We start from the raw sequence: 18,307 nt of genomic DNA, 5'->3' as shown, positions 1-18,307 counted from the left end.
ATGTTGCGATAAAAGAGCCTTTCCCAGTAATGAATGAAAAAATTTCATAACGAACGTTAAACAGAGAGGATGCCATGCAATACAGTTGCAGTAGCAATGCATTATCAATATTTCGTCTTCTAAGCGTTCTTGAAGTTCTGGAATGGCAACACTCGTCGGCATATTATAACTTGTTATAAAATAAAGGAAACAGATTTGAATCCCTTTTCCTGTAGAAGCCACTTCTACATAAAAATGAAGTTCCTGATTATTCTTGTTTAAAGTCTGTAAAAATTTTCTTGGGTTTTTTTAAAAAACATTTGCATAGATATTTTGCGCTATAGAATTAAAAACATTTTATTGGCCAATTTCACCTTGCACTGCACATCTATGTAACATGTATAGCTTTTTTTATTATTATTTAATATATGGTGAATGTCTCATTTGAAGTTACTCATCGTCATATATTGTATTATATGAATTGATAGAAATAAACCACAACTTTATAAGTAGATAGACTTTAATTTGTACAACCTTTTGTGTAAACATACAGAACATATAGAAGATATGTAAACATAAATTAATATAGAATGTTTCCAAGCTTGTTTCTTCCTTGTGGCTTAACATTTGAGCTGAGACTTAAGGGGGAAGTTTGGTATAGTTCTTTTATTAATGTTGGGGAATGTCTTCATAATACAAAGTGCTGGGAACTCTATAACGACTTTTTCTTTTAAATGTTTCGGTATATATATTTATATATATAAACAAAATAATCACTAAATGGTTTTGATTTAAAAAATTTCACATATGCTTGCTGAATGGCTACTTTATTTATTTATCTAGTAACAATTTATGTAATCATTTTCCATTTTTGGATTCGATACAAAAAAGGTTTCAAACAATTCATTTTATATAGTAAAAAAAAAAATTATTTAAATATATCTCAAAATGATACTGAACGAAAAAAAACTTTGAAAGAACCTCTATCTAAACCAAGAATATTTGAATCGTTGATTCAATCCAAGTGGGGAGTACTTAAAAAATGCTGGGACTTATATATTTATCTAGTAATAATTTATGTAATCATTTTCCATTTTTGGATTCGATACAAAAAACAATGATCTTTTTCAGGAACAATGATCTTTTTCAAGAATCTAAGAATTTCGAACTGTGACCGATAGGAGTTTTCTTGACTTTACTTTCGCTTATACAAACGTGATATTATTATTGTATTTGTATCAGTGTATTATTGTAATAGTGTAATTAGGGTTTCAAAATAGGGTAATCACAAACGCCTGCTCTGACCCCTACCCCAAAGGCACACGGTAATTTAGAATGATCGGAACGCCACGGCAGTATAGGCGAAAACTATGCTAGAGTCCCAAGAGCTATCACCGGCCACGGCACAACGCCCCGTCACCGGTCAGAGGTGGAAAACCGCACACAACTTCTGTAGGTAGTGGAACAAATGCGTACAACCATTTGCGTACAGATCATAAAAGGCCAATAAATCACGCGTAGCTCTTTGAAAAAAAAGGGGTAGGGAGTGATCAGTCTAGGTTTGCTAAAACATATGTTTTCTGTTGGCAAAAGTATTTGGCGAGAAAATGTATTGATATTTTAACTAAATTTTGATACTTAAACACAAGAAAAAAACTTTTGTCTCTATGTGTATATACTGGCTCTGTACATACCAGGTTGTCTGCCTATCAAATTTGCAAATATATACTTTGGATGGTAGGAAAGTGATTTTTTGAATTTTTAATTAGAATTTTAATTAATCAAAAATTAAGAGAAATATTGACTTTTTTCCGTGATAACTTTCTAAAAATTTACAGTAAAAAATAGTTTTTACTTGCAAATCATATCAATTCTCTGCATTATTCATTCACAGTCAAAGTATGCTAAATATAGTTCTCAAATGAAAATCAATAACGTTTAAAAGAAAATCTGAAACAGAAACACCTGAACTTAACTATTACGATCACAAGAGATTCCAATTGTTTTAAGATAAGTGGATTATTTAAATGTGCATTTCAGCTCATTAATAACACACAAGTCAATAAGAGAATTTAACAGTTGATAAATTTGCTACTATTTGAAACTAAATCTGTTCAAAGCTTTTGATAAATCTGGTAATCAAATAAATAATTCATATACACATGAAATAAATAACTTAAGAAGCCTGATATAGTTATAAAAAATACATTTTATCTTATATTTAGAAATCTAGTATTCTCGTTTATATGAAAACTTTATCTTTTCATACATAAATATAAACGGAAGATCTTGACTATAAAACATGCATGCTATCTAAGATCTGTATACTTTTTACAGAATAAAAATACGCAAGGACTGATAAACCAATAAAATGAATGTTGTTTTAAAAATTTTAAGATAATTTACATTAGATATAACATTATTTTTTTGTATTAATATTTTTGAATGCCTGAATTGCATATTTCTTTCTCCCAAATATACGTGTGTTAAATTTAGTATCTCTACATCCAATGGTTGATATTTTAAATAGATTGATAGACGCATATATATATACATTCACTTTTATTCTTGGAAGAAAATCTTATTTTGTTAATTAAAACTTCTAGATTAAAGTTTGAATATTCCACACTTTAATTTTTGAATAAATTTAAACGAAAAATTTGGAAATATCTGTGAAATTTAAAGTATATGCTTCCGTGTTTAAAGTCAATTTTTTCCATTCCCTTCCCCCCCCCCCTCCTTTGTGTGTGTGTGCTCGCGCACGCGCGTATGTTATCAGGTATTTTGTTATTTAAGTTCCTAAATCAGTTCATATTTTATTTCATGAATTAAAAATAAAATTCGGGATATTTTAAATAGTGACTGAAAATGGAATAATAATACGTATGAAAGCATTTTTTAAACTTTTCCCGAATTTACTATTTATTTGATTTTTATAATATCGCAATGCATTGAATATTATTTTAAAATATTCTTAGGATGATTTCTTTTATCTTTTGTGACATTGTTACAGATTTAGATAATTTTGAAACGTATTCTCTTATTTTTCCATTGATGATGTAAATTTTGAAAGTAGAATGCATAAGAAGCTTATAAAGAATACTTATGATAAATATTAATCGCAAAATGCATATGCAGGTAAGTTAACATAATATTCTAATTGGATGAAGAAGTATTTAAATATGACAAACCTGATTAAATAACAAATCTTAACAAAGAGTGATTAGTTAAAAAAAGCAACAAAGAAAACTACCCTCAGCTCTTGATAATTTTTAGTAGTTGTAGAAAGGTATTTAGTTTTATACTTTCATTTATGACAGACAGCCCTGCAGTCAATTTATTCAAGTCATAATCAAGTATTTATTAAATTAATTTTGGAATTTTATTCTAGTAATATTCCTAATTACCATTTACAAGTTATTCGTTATGCTGTTTTATAATTCTAAAAAATATGGAGCTTTACAGTTTAAAAATATATATTTCCTGCTTTTACAATATTGTTTAGAGTGTTATAGAAAGTTGTCTTTTGTGTTCGATATTTTGCTTAAAATTAATTTTACGTTTTGACTGTGCACTTTTTTTATTTGTACAATATTGAAATGGACTTTTTAGAAAGGGACATAATATTCCGACTTCAGTTTTCAAAATTTACTACTTAAAATTGCTGAATAAAAATTATATTAAAATCAATTAAAAAATTTGGAGAGAAAAAGGGCTTTGAGATTTGCATTATCTCAGGGCCCCTGGAAGGTTTAAAACGGCCATGAATTCTTCTGAAATAAGAAATAATTACATTGATTAAAATATGGAAAAAACCCATAGTTAATCAGTAAACATTTCAATTAAGGTGTAGATGTATATTGTTGAAGAGTGTATTACCAGAACTTCATTCAACACTATTTTTAATGATTTATTGTAAATATAAGAACGATCTTCAATAAAATTAAAGTTACTGAAGAACATATACTACATATATTAATGTAAAAATCGCTTTTCTTAATTCTATTTTATTTTTTAACAGTAGATTTGGATTATGGTTTAATAAATAGTGCAACTAGAAGAAAATTAAATTTGAATTCAGCTAATATCTCCTACAAATTTTCGCAGATACAAATGATCAGTTAGCAAAATATTAATATACTTCTGATTTAGTAAGTTGCTTATTTTATGCACCGTATACTTACAATATTTCATATACAAAATGCAAAGTCATACAATGAACAAATAATTTATCTTTATCAGAGTACAGATTTTTTTTTAAAAAATGTAACAATATTTAAATTATATCTACGATGACAAACAGAAAATTTTAAATTTGTAATGGCTTTCTACTCTGGAAACTGATTTTTTTTAAAATTGATATAGCATGGAAACTTAACATCCGTAATTGGAAGCTTTTCTTACTACTTAAGGAATTTCAAGAATTGCTTTTGCAAGTTTTCCCTCCTTACAAATCATTCCAATACCACTAACCTCATTTAATTGTACTTTAAATTTAAGAAACAACTTTTTTAAGTGCCTATATTTAAATAACATATTTTAATGTTCAAAATTATTGAATTAAATAAACGAATGAAGAAGAAATAAATCAAAAATTAATGAAACGCGAACTCTTTCGCTTAATGCAAAACGTTATATTTATGTAAAGTAATGCATTTATATCTGAAATCTAGAAAAAATGATTATTATTTCGAAGTGGGCACACTATTTATATGTGTACCCATACATACATTAAATGTAAGATAAATACATTTGTATACATACATACAAATGTAAGATAAATACATTCCTCAATGTTTTTATCTTACATTTTTAAATAAATACATTGAAAAGCAATCCATCTTTCATAAAAGGCAAAGTGGAAATTACTCCTGTAGTATTAAAACGCATGAAATTATATTAATGAACGTATCGTTAAGTATTCGAAATTGTGTCAAACATCAGGCTAACTCTCGCCAAATATGACACTTTTAGATAACGTTTAAGATGTTGTAACCTCTTCTAGAACTGACCCTTATCAGTAACACAACCGCATTGTAAACGAGACAACTGATTGACAGTTTTATGATTCGTACGCAAATGGTATTGTACGCAAAAGTCATACAACCACTTCTGTACCCACCAGAGTGACAAGAAATAATCATTATTCAAAGAATTATAAATAGACCCCAATACACATTTAAAATGTCTTTTCCTTTCTTCTGATTGGAATCCAAATCTTCTTGCTGATTTGATCGATAATTCTGGGGCAACTTCCTACAGCGAATTTTATTTGTATAAATATCGACATTTTTCTGTTTTACTTTTCACAAACCAACTAAAAGAAAGACCAACACATCGAAAGCTTGTCTATGTGTTATTAGGGATGATCCTAAAATTTGATACACAACTATTGTATAAATATTAAATTTATATATATATATTAAAACAATATGTTAAATTTAATCATTTTGCGTTATAAAGTTATCTAAATATCGAATAAGAGGCAATGATATTAGCTTCCCTTTAAAGCATTTAGTCCAAAATTTAACAGAAACGAAAGATGTCACATTTTGATTTTAACCAAAATTCTATGTTCGTAGTCTTTTTAGTTTTCAGGTATTAATAAGCAGACAAATAGGCATCAGAATATATAATCGTCCACCGCCCTCTGTAACGCTGTACTGAATTTAAAGTAACCTCGTTAACGATAGTGGTACAAATACGTTTTTATCTAGGCCATTATTGCGGTGTAAATTGAAAAAAGAATTGCGGATGCGCAATTTCTTTTTTTGGCGTCAGACAATAGCGAATTTTGTTTTCGTGTTTGAAGTGGCTGATATTTATCTAAGCATGATTAACAATATTTATGCTGATTTATTAAATTCTTCCTTCATGGATCAAATTGTAAGTTATTTTTAATATATTCTGTAAGCATATTTTTAATTTTGTATTTGGCAAGGCATTTTTTTTTCGTTAATAAAACATTGTTTCAATTCAATTTTAATGATCCGTTTTTATTTCAGCAGCCATCAACATCATTACGAGGTGACAAAGATTTTAATATTACTATATTTTTACATCTAAAATGTACGGGAAATAATATTTTTTTTTATTTCTTAAACTCTCAGCCAATGCGTTAGATTTTCTACAACAGCTGCCATCATTTCATAATGGCCGAGATACTGCTAAGAGGATGACAGCCCAACGAAGTGTTAGACGTAAACATCGTCTCGTCATTCTAAGAATGTTTATTTCAGTCTCAAGGAGGTCTGAAATGCTGAAATTCCTCAAATCGAATTCATTGAGTATTAATACATAGTTTAGAAATGAAAATCGCTTTATGGATTTTGGGTAGTTCTCTTTCAACCGATTGGATTCGAAATTTGAAGTATATCCTGGAATTAGATTAGAATAGTTCATGACAACCTTATTTGTCTAAGTCCTTGTAATATCGAGATATAGCATTCATGGATACATGCACATATATATATATATATATATAATCCTGATCTCCAATTCTAATGATAAAACTTCATACTAAATTTAATTCACCTTGCAATTTGTGTTTTTTGTTAAAGCTTTTTCGTCGTCGTAGACGAACAAACAAACAGTCTTTCCGCTGGAGAATTTCATTCAAAAATTTTCAATGTCTAAAGCTCAAATATCTAATTTCATATTTTTAATGTACTGCGTTTTTACTACAGGAGGGAACATTCACACATCTCACAGATAGAACAACGGAAGAACAACCACGCCCAAACCTGGACTCGAACCCGGGACGCCCAGATCACGGAAAAGACGCGCTAACCCTATGCCAGGACGCCGGCGGGTTTTAATTTCTAGTACATGTTGTAAAGGGAAAGTATAAAAATCGTCAAAAAATTATAACTCGATATTTTGACCAATTTCCACGTTTTAGACCTCCCTGAGTTCTTAAAACACATTTTAGAATATGTCCGTCTGTCTGTGACAAAGATAACTCAAAAACGCCTTGAGCTAGATGGTTGAAATTTGATACACCATCTTTATACCAAATTTGTAGATTTCTATCAAATTTTAATATCTGTCCAGAGGAAGTCCGGCTGTTCGAATATAAGTTAAAACGATAATTACAAAATGAAAAAAGCTAAATGGATACAATTTTGTATACAGTTTTAACATCTGTAGGGTAGGCATCTATCAAACTTTGAACCGAATCTAACGAAAGGTTGATTGTCTGCCAGTCAGTACTTTCAGAAACATGTAAATATGATAATTCAAAAACGTAATAACAAACATATCAAATTGGGTATAAGATTTTCTGACTATAAGTGCAGTTTTGTGTCAAATTTTTGTTTCACTAGGTTGAAGGAAATTGTCTCTAAAACACAAATTCGATTTTCTTATACTATTTACCGCATCCTAGGGATTAATCGCCAAAAAAAAACTCGCGTGGGATGAAAAAATAGTTTTAGTAAAAACGTTAAATTCATACTAAAGTTAATATTTCGTAACTATTGTACGCCAGTGCCATGCAAGGTGCTGTTTGGCTTGATTAGTTTATTCGAGTTGGGGGCCAACCAAAAAAGTTTTGGCAAGAACATTTCCGCTGGTTAAATTTATCCTTTTTGCAGAACGACCTATTCGGGGACAAGCGAGAATTGCAATGCTTTCTTAATATATGCTTCATATATGAGAAAAAATTTATTAATAGCTTTCTTTAAACATGAAACTCAAGTTTGCACTCTCCAGAAACGAATCTCACTAGCCTACTCTCTCTATCCAACCTTTGTTAGGTCAATGAATAAAGAAACAAGACATATTCTATTTGGAAAGGAATCAATGAGGACTAAATGATTCAATCGACTTTAGAAAGCCTTTACCTCAAGTATAATAACGACATCTCTCGTGGTGGTAAGAATCCTTCGCAGGACCTTTATTTTTTTTTTATCCCTTTCCATTTTATTAACAAAAAAATTATAATTTTAAAAATAATCTTGGGTAAAATAATTTTATTTTCTAAACGTCATTTTATTATCATGTGAAAACATGGTTTGGTTTTGGTTGGAGGTTTTAAAGCCTCAAAATGCATGGGCAGAAAATTGGCGATTTATTGCTTTTGAGGCACCAATTTTTCGCTTTTAGGGTTATTAGTAAATGATAAAGAAGGTTGACACATTTGGAGACTTATCGCCAACAAAAAGTTACAACTTGGAGAGAATATCCGCCATGTATTCGATTCTCCTGTCCAGCCAATAAAGGGCAGCGTTGTAAGAAGTTATCTCCCAAATAAGCACAGGGAAGAAAGTGGAAAAAGAAAGTGGAAATGAACCCAAGGAGATGTATAGAATATATATATTAATGTTCAATTTTTCGCTTCCATCCATCGCTTTTCTAAACGATGACGACTGCCCAATGCAATAGTCACGTGATCATTCCAAACTAGTTTAAACCGGATTTTTGCAAAAATTAAATTTTTGGCTTCGAGATAAAGTTTTGATACTCGAACGATTTTGAGCTGTGAAAAAAAAACATTGTTTTCTAAATATCGATGCATGCGTACTCTGATAGTCACGTGATTGTTTAAAACCGGTTTTAACTGGTTTTTCAGGGAAAAAATGTGGCTGGGAAAAATAAATTATAACTCGATTGATTTTGCGATGGTTAAAAACCATCGCTTTTCTAAATGTTGGTGATTGAGAAATATGAGTCATGTCAGAACATGATGTTTTTTGCTGGACTGATACCACATGACTTAAAAAAAAGGTTCTCACATGATAGCGTGAAATTTGAAGATATCATTTTTTTTATTTTAATATTACAGTCTATAACAATGAAGGCTTCAGTATCTTAGCTATTTAGACATCGCTAAAAAGTTTACTGAAAGGAAATTGGGTCGCAATTTTTTTTTCTCCTTGGAAAGGCTGTCAGAAGTGGAAAAAAATCTTATAAAGCTATAAATAAGCAAGTAAATTTTATTTTTATGTAAGAACATATTTCTAAATACACTGCACTGAAACCATTTTAGATACTTAAAGCTGCAACTAAACAAAATCATTCAAAAAACTTTTTTTAATTAAATTATGAGTCCAGAGCCTGATGCAATTAAATAATCTCAAAGATGTGATTAAAATATAAAAGCTCTCGTCAATACGTCACCTGTCATTAATAAAACAGCCCCTTTAAAACTAATAATGATAAGATTAAAGCGTTGTTTATGTCATAATAAATTATGTTATATTTAAAGCATAAGCATGAATATTATGCTTGAAGATTACTGAAAAATGAACAAAAAAATTTTAGACGAAATGAAAACAAGGGATAATTATTGAACCGAAATATGTGAGAAGAAATCCTAAAGTATTGCCTTTATAACAGCGAGTTCTCAAATTGTACAGACTAAGTCTATGGCAAAGGATACCGACGTGCTCTGATTGGTTTAAGCCTTGGCATCTTTTTGCCAATGTTTTGAACTCATAATAGTCCAGTTTTCGCTTATTTGACTCAAACTTTGTACCATTCATTAGTTTTATGGATGATACGAGTGAATATCAACACGATATAATTTTTATTAATATAATTGTTTTCTCTAAATATTAGTAGTAATACTACTAATACTAATTAATAATAATAATAATAAATATTATTAATAATACTAGTAATACAAGTAACTAATGTTGTTTATGCACAGAAGTATAAAAACTATATGAAAGTAATTCCTAAACATATGATGCAGCAATTAAATAATTCTTATTTTTCTATGGTTTTCGTGCTTTTATTAGATAATTTATGCAGTCATTGAAACTTGTTGCTGAACATTTATTACTTTCCCATCAACTACATATGGGGAGATGATTACTTAATGCCCAAAACGTACAAATATGTAAGCTTGAACGGAATATGTGATTTCGTAGCTAATTTTTTTAGTTATATCAAAATAATATTAAGAAGAAACACATACAAAAAATTTTAATAAATTGTAATTTTTATATTTCCTTAATTTAGGTTTCAGGATTTGATCGTTTCCGCTGTTTATGTGTTCCAGATTAATATTATATGTAAACCGTAAAAAATAGGGAGGGAGGAGATAAATCCACATATTTTATTTATTTTTATAAAAATATATTTCGGTATGGCATCTTTTTGGCAAAACATTGCCAAAAAGATGCCAAGGCTTAAACCAATCAGAGCACGTCGGTATCCTTTGCCATAGACTTAGTCTGTACAATTTGCGAACTCGCTTTATAACATACAGTATATTTTTTATAAGATCTAACATAAAACACTCGCATATGGTGTAAAGAAATCGCGCTTATTACTTAGTGCCGAATGGCAACAATCAAATGTAAACACATAACTATACGAACAATTCAAACTGCTTCATTGAAGGTTTATATACAGCTGCACTTAACTTAATGCTCCACTAATTAATGAAGCTGAAAAATGTTATTCGAAATACTTTGAATAAGGCTGTCCAAAAATGCTATTTATTCAGGAAAGAAGATGTAAAAGAAATAAAAAAATGAGCATCAAAACTTAATCTAGCATGAAAATAATAATAAAAATTTAATAAATAGATAATACTTTTTAATTTGTTTTAGCTATTGCCAAATAAGCAGTCGAAATGAATAACCATATCTTATTCCTTAATAATAAATGGAAATGGATGTATATATCTTCCAAAACTATTATCTCGTAAAAGCCTTTTTGTATTGTCTTAAAACTGAAAACCATCTATAATGATCTTGTGGTGAAAGCTTATAAGCCAGTTAACAACTACAAGACCCGAACAATTGCTTTTGTATCGTGGTCATGTTACTGGGCTGTGAACCACAAGGTCCCAGGTTCTATCCTCGCTCATAACAATCCGCCACAATCTCCCCAAAACTTTCTCGCATACTCTCTAATACACTTGCCGTGCCAGTGAACCCCTTGCATGGCAGTGGCGTACAATAGTTATGAAATATCAAATTTTAGCGTGAATTCAGCATTTTTAATGAATCTATTATATCATCCTTGGCAAGATTTTTAATTAATTCCTAGCATGAGGATAATGGCATCTGAAAATCGAATGTGTGTTTTAGATGTATTTTTACAACCAATTGAAATCAAAATTTGACACAAAACTGCATTTGTAGTCACAAAATTTCATATTAAGTTTGATACATTTAAGTTTCTGAAATATTTTATGTGTTCCTGAATGTACAGACCATCAGACAGTCAATTCGTAGTTGGATTTAGTTCAAATGTTCACAGGTTTCTACACTACAAATGTTAAATCTATGCACCGAATTTTATCTATATAGTTCTCTTCGTTTTGTAGATAACTTCTATTCGAACAGTCGAACAGACAGTCTTCCTCTGAACATATTTTAATCAAAATTGGATAGAAATCTGCAAATTTGGTATAGAGACCGCATACCAAATTTCAAATGTCTCACTTTAAGCCTTTTTGAGCCATTTTTGTAGCACTTTGTCTCAAATTTGTTTTCCGAATTGATGGAGGCTCCAAACGAGGAGATTAGCCAAAATCTCAAGTTCAAATTTTTTGACGATTACAATATTTTCTCTATACTACATATACGATAAAGTGAAAATTTTCTTTTGAACGATATCACGTTCATTTCTAAACAATGTTTTCTTAATTTTTAATAATCTTTTAAGTATAAATTTCATTTGCAACATTTAATTTTTTTGGTATGAAATTCGAACTTGTGGCTGACTGGTATGCGCGAGGATAGAACCTGGGACCTTGTGGTTCGCAGTCAAGTAACATGACAATGATACAAAAGCAATTGATCGGGTAGAGTAGCAGTTAACTGGTTTATATGCTATTCACTACAGACTCTCCTTCCAGTGAGTCGGAGGTGAGACGAATGATATGACTGTTGAGTGATGATGTATTAGCTATTGATTCTAATGCGCCTGTACCCATTTGAGTAGCGCCAAGCGTTATGGCGAGCGTGTGTGGGTGAGTAATTGCTGCGTCAAGTCAATCTGACTACTTTGGTTTTGCTGTGGGTAGATGGCGCCACAACAGCTGCATGAAGGTTGAAGGTTCATCGTCCGAGTTCACCAATGTGGCGGACTGGTATGCGCGAGGATAGAGCCTGGAACTTGTGGTTCGCTGGCCAGTAACATGACCATGATACAAAAGCAATTGCTCGGGTAGCGTAGTTGTTAACTGGCTTATATGCTATTCACTATAAACTCATCCATCAAAACATTAAAACAAGTGCTTTCGTCAATGTTAAAATTAAGATTTTTTTCCTAAAAAATGTTTTCTTTGGACATTAATTCCGAAGGAGGCTTTTCAGTTCCACTTCTATTTCATAGTATACACATTTTTTTAAAAACATTTGAACGTGTTTTAATTTGTTTTGACTTATTCAATTAACTTCATGTTTTCAGTCTAATCAAATAACAAAGTAATTTTTTAAAAATGCATTACACATTGATATTAAATAGATTTTAAAAAATCAATAAATCGGAAGAATAAGCTGGTCGCCAAAGACGGCTACTAGTAAAAGTTTCTATTGTTTCATTCAAACTAAAGTACAGAAATTATCAAAAAAATCACCTTCTCTTTCTGACAGAAGGGCAGTTTGTCCAGCAGAATAAAGGCTAGCCAGCTGAAGAGCACCATGGCGAGCAAGATGACGAAGAACCACTCCGGTGAGAATCGTGGTTCTTTTATGCGGGGCATCAGGACCTCGGTGGTGATGTTACCTCCTAATTCTGGTGAGAAGGTTGTCTCTGTCACGTTCACGCATTCTGGATTCTCGATGCCCTGCGCGATGGCCACTAAACTGGGCACCAGACCACTCAAGCCCTCGCCCACAAGGTAGGGAGTCAGGTAACAAGGCCTGGAGAAAAAAAATGTTGAAAAGGTAATGCAATCGTAAATAATGCAGAATGTTTTAATTTAAAAAGCAAAAGGTCGTATATCAAAAAATCTATTAAGCTAAATTCCATTTGTTGGTAACTCTTCACTACGCCAAAATCGGATTTCAAGTCGATCATATCAAAAAGCAGAATGGCAGCGAATATAAACAATGTTCTTCATTGCATTCTCCACCTTGGTGGACATCAACCAATTGGACGTTTGGTATCAGATCTTTTACACCTTGAGTGACCATATGTGCAGAACTAAATGTTCCAAGAGGTAAGCTATTTCTAAGAAATGGGTTCTGATAAGAAATCAAATGAGGTCATATGTTACCTTAAAGGATTATATATTGACTGTACTTCTAATGCCCACATACATATATTTACTTAAAGTAGTATCAAAGTGTAGTAATCGTCAAAAAAATCGAACTCTTGATTTTGAAAAATCTCCATGTTTAGAATCTCCCGAAGTTCGAAAAACATATTTTTGGAAAATATCCGTTTCTCTGTCTGTGACAAAGATAGCTCAAAACCCTTTGAGTTAGATGGATGAAATTTAGTACACGGCCTTTATACCGAATCTGTCGATTTCTATCAAATTTTGAACAAACTCCGTTCAGAGAAAATCTGTCTAACCAGTTCTTCGAATATAAAGTACCATGATAACTACCGAATGAAGAAAGCTAGATCGATGAAATTCTGTGTACAGATTTAACATATATGCTGTAGACATCTGTCAAAATTTGAGCTAAATCCAAGAAGGGGTTGATCATCTATCGCTCTGTACTTTTAAAAATATGTAAAACTTAAAAACGGGATTAATTAAATACATCAAATTGGTTTGGGATTTTGTGTATAAAAATATATTTTTCATTTATAACGAATAATATTCATTTATAAAGAGTGAATATTTTATCTTGGGAATTTTTCAGGAGTAATACATCGATATACCTCATGACAATGCATCCTTACTTTCAATAAGCATTCAAAGTTATTAGTTTTACCTGCTTTTATCGCTATTGTCAGATGATTTTTAAAAAATACCTTCTGGTGCCCATTGGAGATACTGCAAGCATCACAGACAAATGTTTAAACAAAAAGAACACAATTTTGTTTTGTTTGTTTTGAAATAGGATGTCATTAAAGTTATGCCAGAATCATCTCAAGTAGATGCCGAATAGAGTATTTTAACTTTAAAAATAGAATCCCACAACTTGATTAGCAAGGACTTGGAAACACATTAACTTCCGAAAGTACTGAAAATAAAATTTCTATTATATAAAACTCCAATATCAGGCCGAAAATATGAGAAAAGAAAATAATCAAGTGTCCTAATTTAATCTCTGTGAGATGTGTCTATAGCAGAAAAGCACACAAAGGTGAAAAGAAGATCAAACAAAGATTTGAATCATTTTCCAAAAAGATAACCATTTACAAATGTCAGACAGTCGCTGAAAATGTTTCGAATGGAAGACTGAATAGAAAAAGCATAACTTGTATTAATATACACTTGAGAAACATTAACTTTCTTCATGTATTTAACTAGCCCAGATTTGATATTTCTATCAATAATAAAGTCAAATGGTAATTAATTTCAAAGATAAAAATCAATTAAATATCTTATCTTATATATCTGTTATTTTCGATCTCATATGGATTTAAATACAACAATTGTTTTCTGTTGTATTCTTATAGGATCTATTATGTAATTAAATTTTGAAAAATCATATGTCAGTGGATTTTGTTAGCTTTTTCCTAAGTTCCAAAACACTACAAATGATAAGTAGGATAAGTAACCGAAGATGAATAATATAATAATAATATTTAAAAGATATATTGTTTTTTAAATAAACATCAGAAAAGAATATAAATTGGTAATGAGTATAATTAGAAATTTTTCGAAATTAATTAGCTTCTCTTTAAAAGTTTATCACTTCAACTTCATACTAAATAAAGAAATTTTTCTATCTAAAATGAGCGAAAATTATCAAATATCTTTTTCAAACATTTGCTAATGATGTCATTGAAATAAAAATAGCCAGCGTTATTTTTAGTTTTCAGATTGGATCTTTTCAATAATTCCTTCTACTAATGATAAGTTACTTTGAGTTAGTCAAAAGCTCCAATAACAACGTTTAATAGCTCCCAATTAAATATTTTCGTCTCATTAAGTGTAATTATTCAGATATTTAGTTTCTTCCATTTTTAATCTTAAAGGAAACTGAGCGTCACATTTTTATAAAGCTGCAGCTAAGGTTATTAAAATAAAAGATATTTTAAGTAGTTGCTCTAATCATAAATGACTATAGCTTTCTTGTAAAGAATAACAGAAAGAAAAACGTGGACATAATATAGAAAGAAGCTAAATATTTTGTTTATAAATGTAACAAAATTTCTGTTTATGACAATTCGAAGTCGTACAGACATTATCCCAATGGATGTTCATTTCACTCCCTTTTAAAGCACTTTCAATGGTACTTTAAAACCTACCATCAGTTAATTCACTAAGAATAAAGAATCTATTCAGGCAAATTCAAAACTTCAAAAGAATAAGATTATAAACAAATTTTCAGAAGAATTAGATTGTAAGTCAAGTGTTCAGCTAAGTTATATAATAGACCAAGTGCTCAGAAAAAGTAGTGAATCAAGTGTTCAGCAAAATTAGATAATACAACAAGTGTCCAGAAAAATTAGATAGTAAATCGTGTTCAGAAGAATTAAATAGTAAATAAAGTTTTTAGAAGGATAAGATAATAAATCAAGTATTCAGAAGAAATAAATAGTAAATCAAGTGTTTAGAAGGATTAGATAGTAAATCAAGTGTTCAGAAGAATTAGTTAGCAGATCAAATGTTCAGCAAAATTAGATAATAGAACAAGTGTTCAGAAGAATTAGATAGTAGATAGAATGTTCAACAAAATTAGATTGTAGTATTCAGCAGAATTAGGTAATACAACAAGTTTCAGAAAAATTAGATAGTAAATCAAGTGTTCATAAAAATTAGATAGTAAATCAAGTATTCAGAAGAATTAGATAGTAGATCAAGTGTCCAGAAGAATTAGGTAGTAGATTACGTGTATATCTAAAGCACGTCAGTGACAGCAAACATGCTTCACAATATCTGGTATGAAATGAATCACGATAAGCTTATAATACGTCAAAATACCCTAAGCTTCCTTTTCCACAGTGTTTAAATATCTTTCTTGCTGTCGACTTTTAGGAAGAAGTTCTAATATTTTTTTAATCTGATAATTTATTTTGAATGCCTTGTTTACAAGTTATTTCCAAAATCATTATTTCAGGGATTTCAAATGAAAAAACGGCATCTTTCTAATAAAGCAGTTTTGTTTAATGGAAAGCCTAACAATGAGGTTTAGGTTTGTTATGATAAGTTTCTTTATAAAATATGCTTCACAGTATAGGGATAATTTCGCAATTCTGAATGATGGCAGTATATATACACATTCAAGCTGCAAGGTCACTTTATGTGAAGACAATTAACTCGTAAAATCAGATATAACAGTGAACATTCACATATTCACTACTCTCGAAATACTTAAGTAAGAAACATTTCTTTTGTGTGCAGTTTGAGAATGAATGAACACCGAAACAAGACATTTGGGAGAAATGAGCTCTAAATTATTTAACGAATGAAATAACAAATTTTCTTAATCTAAAAACAAATATGATTTTCAATAAAATTTGCACTTCTGGCAGAACTCCCTTCTTGGAGAAAACCGTACCTCACAGTTTTACAGTTTCGATTTTCCCAACTGAAAATTAAGTTGAAAATCGAAATGGGAAGCAAAGATCAAACGTGGAGTAATCCTTGTTCCAGCTCATCTAACGACTTTGGAGAGGGGCATAAAGCTACAACCTGTCTTCCAAGGTAGTTCAAAAATGTTTTACCGAATTCAGGTCTGATAATAGAGCTGTCCATTCTATTCGCTCCATAACGTGACCCTCAAACTATACTTTAATAAGCCGGCCATAAGAAGAAAAACACTACTGCCTCAGTTCATGAAAGATCATTTTGGGGCAACAGGAACAAGTATATCCGTTACTATAATGCGAAGGCAGTGCCTTTACAATACAGGTCTGTATGCAAGACGACCACCTGTATATCTTCCCTTGAAGCCATGACCCAAAACTGCCCATTTACATTGGGCAAGGGAACAGATTTCTTGGAGTCAGTCAGCAATGAGCTTCTGTGCTCTTCAAAGAGAAGTCCAGGTTCACATGGAAGAGTGGTTGAGGTCATCAAAGGATTTGGAGGGAACCAGATGCAAATAATCCATAATTATTCAAACCAATTACAAAGATGCTGGGAGAATGGTTTGGGTAGGGATCTCTCTCGGTGATGACACTAACCTCATTTATTTCATGGAGGGACTTTGAAAGATGTGAAATATGGAGACACGATCCTTGATTCATATGTCCACCCACATGTCGTTGCTAATTGGTAATGATTTTTTCCTGATGGACTATAATACACGACTGGGCCGAGCTTCGCTTATTAGGAATAAGTCGAGGGCATGCAGCGAATGGAATCACAGCTCGATCCTCAGACCTGAATTCGACAGAGCATCTTTCGGATTACCTTGGAAGACAAGTTGCTGCTTTATGACCTTCTTCAAAGTCGTTGGGTAAGTTGGAACAATGATTATTCTGTATTTGGCCTTCGCTTTCTAATTCGGTGTCCGGCAGTCAATTCTCAGCTGGAAAGTCGATGCCGCCAATGAATTGCACCTAGTGGTGGACGCATTCCTTCTTAGAACCTATTTTTGTAATGTTTCACCGACATTTCTCTCGTAAAACTAAATGCACTGTTTTCTCCAAGAATTAAGCTCTCGGCCAATAGTGCTTTTTTTGTTATAAATCATTTTGTGTTGAATTTAAGAAAATTTCTATATTATATTCCTTAAACAACTCTTTAATGCACATTTCCTCCTGTCTTGTTTCTATGCTCATTCATTCTAAAATAAAGTACAAAAGACAATTTATTTTTGGAGGCCAGTTTATAATGTATCGTCATTGGAAACAGATCCCAAAGTCGTGCTATTTTCATGTCGCAATAAAGCCTATATCACATCGTGATATATCCAAATATATTGTTTAGATGCACTTTCCTGAAAAATTTTGTTTTTGATCATTTTGTCAACTCATTTTTTCTGAATTAATTTTATGAGAAATTCTATTTCTTTTTGTGTTATATGGAATTTAATCCTTCGCACTCGGAAAAGTAATTGAATGTAAAATTATTCTCCAAATACAGTAACTTGTTTATTACTCTGAAAAACAAATAAATATAATTGTTTTTAAATTAAATTTCTCCGAAAAAACAATCCACACCTTTTTACCATTCACTATCACAATTAAAAAATAAACGAATGAAATGTCAAAATGAGACATCGTCTTGAATAACGCCAGAAAGGAGACATTAGAATACAAAAGGTTAAGTGTAGTTCATTTTTGTTAG

At 30.9% G+C, this 18,307-nt stretch overlaps 1 protein-coding gene across 2 annotated transcripts in view; it reads right to left on the bottom strand.

The window, feature by feature from the left end:
- Positions 1 to 18,307, bottom strand: part of LOC129968120 (solute carrier family 52, riboflavin transporter, member 3-A-like) — a 95,382-nt gene that overhangs the window by 26,665 nt on the left and 50,410 nt on the right. For both annotated transcript variants that reach the window (XM_056081939.1, XM_056081940.1), the window contains exon 4: positions 12,521 to 12,806. In XM_056081939.1, coding sequence (XP_055937914.1) covers positions 12,521 to 12,806 — 286 coding nt within the window. The remainder of the gene's footprint in view (positions 1 to 12,520; positions 12,807 to 18,307) is intronic.

The sequence above is a fragment of the Argiope bruennichi genome, chromosome 5, assembly GCF_947563725.1.
Source record: "Argiope bruennichi chromosome 5, qqArgBrue1.1, whole genome shotgun sequence".
NCBI lineage: Eukaryota > Metazoa > Arthropoda > Arachnida > Araneae > Araneidae > Argiope > Argiope bruennichi.
Note: the sequence above shows the minus strand (reverse complement) of the source record. Positions and strands in the feature narration are given on the sequence as shown.